At 34.7% G+C, this 2,405-nt stretch overlaps 1 protein-coding gene across 1 annotated transcript; it reads right to left on the bottom strand.

The window, feature by feature from the left end:
* Window positions 1-489: 489 nt before the first annotated feature.
* LOC107059194 (uncharacterized) lies at window positions 490-1,548 on the bottom strand. The gene is made up of 2 exons (XM_015305671.1): window positions 660-1,548; window positions 490-555 (listed from the first exon to the last, which is right to left on the bottom strand). The coding sequence occupies exons 1-2, from the start codon at window positions 1,546-1,548 to the stop codon at window positions 527-529; spliced, it is 918 nt and encodes a 305-aa protein (XP_015161157.1). The 3' UTR covers window positions 490-526.
* Between the last annotated feature and the right edge of the window lie 857 nt (window positions 1,549-2,405).

The raw sequence follows: 2,405 nt of genomic DNA, 5'->3' as shown, positions 1-2,405 counted from the left end.
TAGTTTATCATTGACTTTATTTCCTTTTGAGGGAAAAGGTCTCTTAGTCATTTTTCCTTCTAAACAAGATTCACATGTTGGTAGTGCCTCCACTTTTTAATGAACCTAAAGGTCCATCTCGAACCAACCTTGAAATCCTATCTAGATTTATATGACATAGACGTAAGTGCCATAGATAAGTCTCATTAAAATCAAAAGAACGCTTTCTTTACTTGAAAGGTTAACATTATTCAGTTCTATGGTTTGTTGTAGTTCTGGAGAGACATTAATATAAAAGACCATCAATCAATGTACCAGCAGAGACAAATGTTTATTATAGCTAATAACACAACCGTTATCAGAAAAATTAACATCATAACCATCTCTCAAAACTTTAGAGACTGAAATTAAATTTCTTCTAACAGCAGGTGCATATAGAACGTCTTTTAAAATTAAAACTCTACCACTATCAAACGAAAAAGTAATATTTCCTAATGCTAAAACTAGAGTTGCTGAACCATCCTCTTGAAAAACGCTAACTTCACCTCTAATCAGCTTGCGCGTTTCTTGAAACCCCTGCAAAGTAGTGCAGATATAATCAGTGGCTCCTAAATCTACACACCATGAAGTGGTAGAAACAGCCGCTAAAAATGTTTCAACGACAAGTGAAAGTGAGTTACCTGGATTGTTTTTCTTCTTGGCTAAGAAAATTGGACAATGTGCCTTCCAATGGCCTGACATCTTGCAATGAAAACACTTGCCCTTAGACTTTTTCATGCCCCCTGTTGGAGGTGCAATTGCCTTAGCTTTGTGAGCCTTTTTCTTCTTCTGTCCACCTTGCGGTTTAGAAGTAGAACCTTTCTCAACATTTAGTGCCATGGAAGGTGCCTTTTTGACAAGTGTCTCTGCCGCCTGCAGCTCATTCAACAATTGTGCCAAAGATAGACTCATCTTATTCATATTATAATTTAGGCAAAACTGTTGAAAACTGTCAGGCAGAGACTGCAATATCATCTCAACTTGGGAGTCATTGTCAATTTCAGCCCCCAAGACCTCTAGTTCATTCAGAAGACCTATCATCTTCAGAACATGGTCTCTTACAGGAGTGCCTTCAACCATCTTAGTGTTCATGAGAGTTCTCATGGCAGTCTGCTTAGCTGATCGACCCTGGTCTCCAAACATTTGTTTGAGATTCTCCAGAATTTCAAAAGCAGATAACATAGCTTGATGTTGATGTTGCAACACATTTGACATTGAAGCCAAAATGTAACATCGCGCCATCTCATCAGCTTTGCACCATTTCTGATAAGCAAGCTTATCCTCATCACTAGACTGTTCATCTGGTTTCAATGGGAATTCCTCATGGAGTACAAACTTAAACTCTTCAGCAGTTAACACGATGTCAAGATTTCTCCTCCAGTCAACATAGTTAGAACCCTCTAGTTTGTTTTGACCCAAAATAGTACTAAGGGGATTAAAAGGAGAAATGTTGAATCTGAGATTGAAGAAATAGTACAATAGATCAATTAAACAGTCATATAAACATTGAATAGTTACATTCAAACTCATCATATACATATACATTCATGCATCTTGAATAGCCAATCGATGGGATTGGAGAACTACTCATACAATATACATATATAAGGACTGATTATTCATTCCATAAGCTTATACAGACCTAACTCAGATGGAGAGTCTACTGTTAGTTTAAGTCAAGTGAAAATCGTCTAGTTACATTGATCCAATCATATATTACTCAGTTTAGGAGAGTTAATACAGATTATCAAACTAGCGATTAAATACGTAGTGACTTGTATTAAATTCATCCGATGGGGAGGAAGGTCTAAGCCAACACATAAACTTAATACTTCATTACTATTTAATTGTGGTAATTAAATGAAAGAACTCTAATCACCATTTTTTTTTTCAAATTTTATACAAAAAAATTCCAAAAAAATAAAATTGCAACAAGAAGTTCCAGTTCTTTTATTATATAATCTAATAAATTATTTATATAATAAAACCAACTCTAGAATTAACAATTGCAGAATAAGATTTGTTCACTGCCATTATAAGATATAAACAACAAGCAGTGCAAAAAAAATTCAACAAATCACGGTCCAAAACAATTCCAAGACATATGAACCATTGGTTTATCATTAATAAAACCAATTTTCATAACATGTGCAAAAAATTGTTACTGCCGTTATTAACACAAATAATTCACTCAGCTTTTAACTACTACTATTCAACCAATTGAAAAGTTTTAATTTGCGTTAATCAGAAAAGGAAAACATGCAGGTCCACCATGAAACAAAATTTCATAAAGAAGTTGATAGGTTCATGTGAACTACGGGCATACAACCTTTTAAAATATACACTGTTAAAAAAAAATCCCACCGAGCCGCCGTCGTCAGAACTCT

This window comes from Solanum tuberosum, unplaced genomic scaffold (assembly GCF_000226075.1).
Source record: "Solanum tuberosum cultivar DM 1-3 516 R44 unplaced genomic scaffold, SolTub_3.0 scf00860, whole genome shotgun sequence".
In the NCBI taxonomy this organism is placed as follows: Eukaryota; Viridiplantae; Streptophyta; class Magnoliopsida; order Solanales; family Solanaceae; genus Solanum; species Solanum tuberosum.
This window is presented reverse-complemented; position numbering and strand designations above follow the sequence as displayed.

Coding starts and splice junctions, on each gene's coding strand:
- LOC107059194 (XM_015305671.1), bottom strand. CDS start 1,548: ATGAGTTTGAATGTAACTATTCAATGTTTATATGACTGTTTAATTGAT. Junction 556..659: donor CAAGAAGAAAAACAATCCAG/GTAACTCACTTT, acceptor ACTACTTTGCAG/GGGTTTCAAGAAACGCGCAA.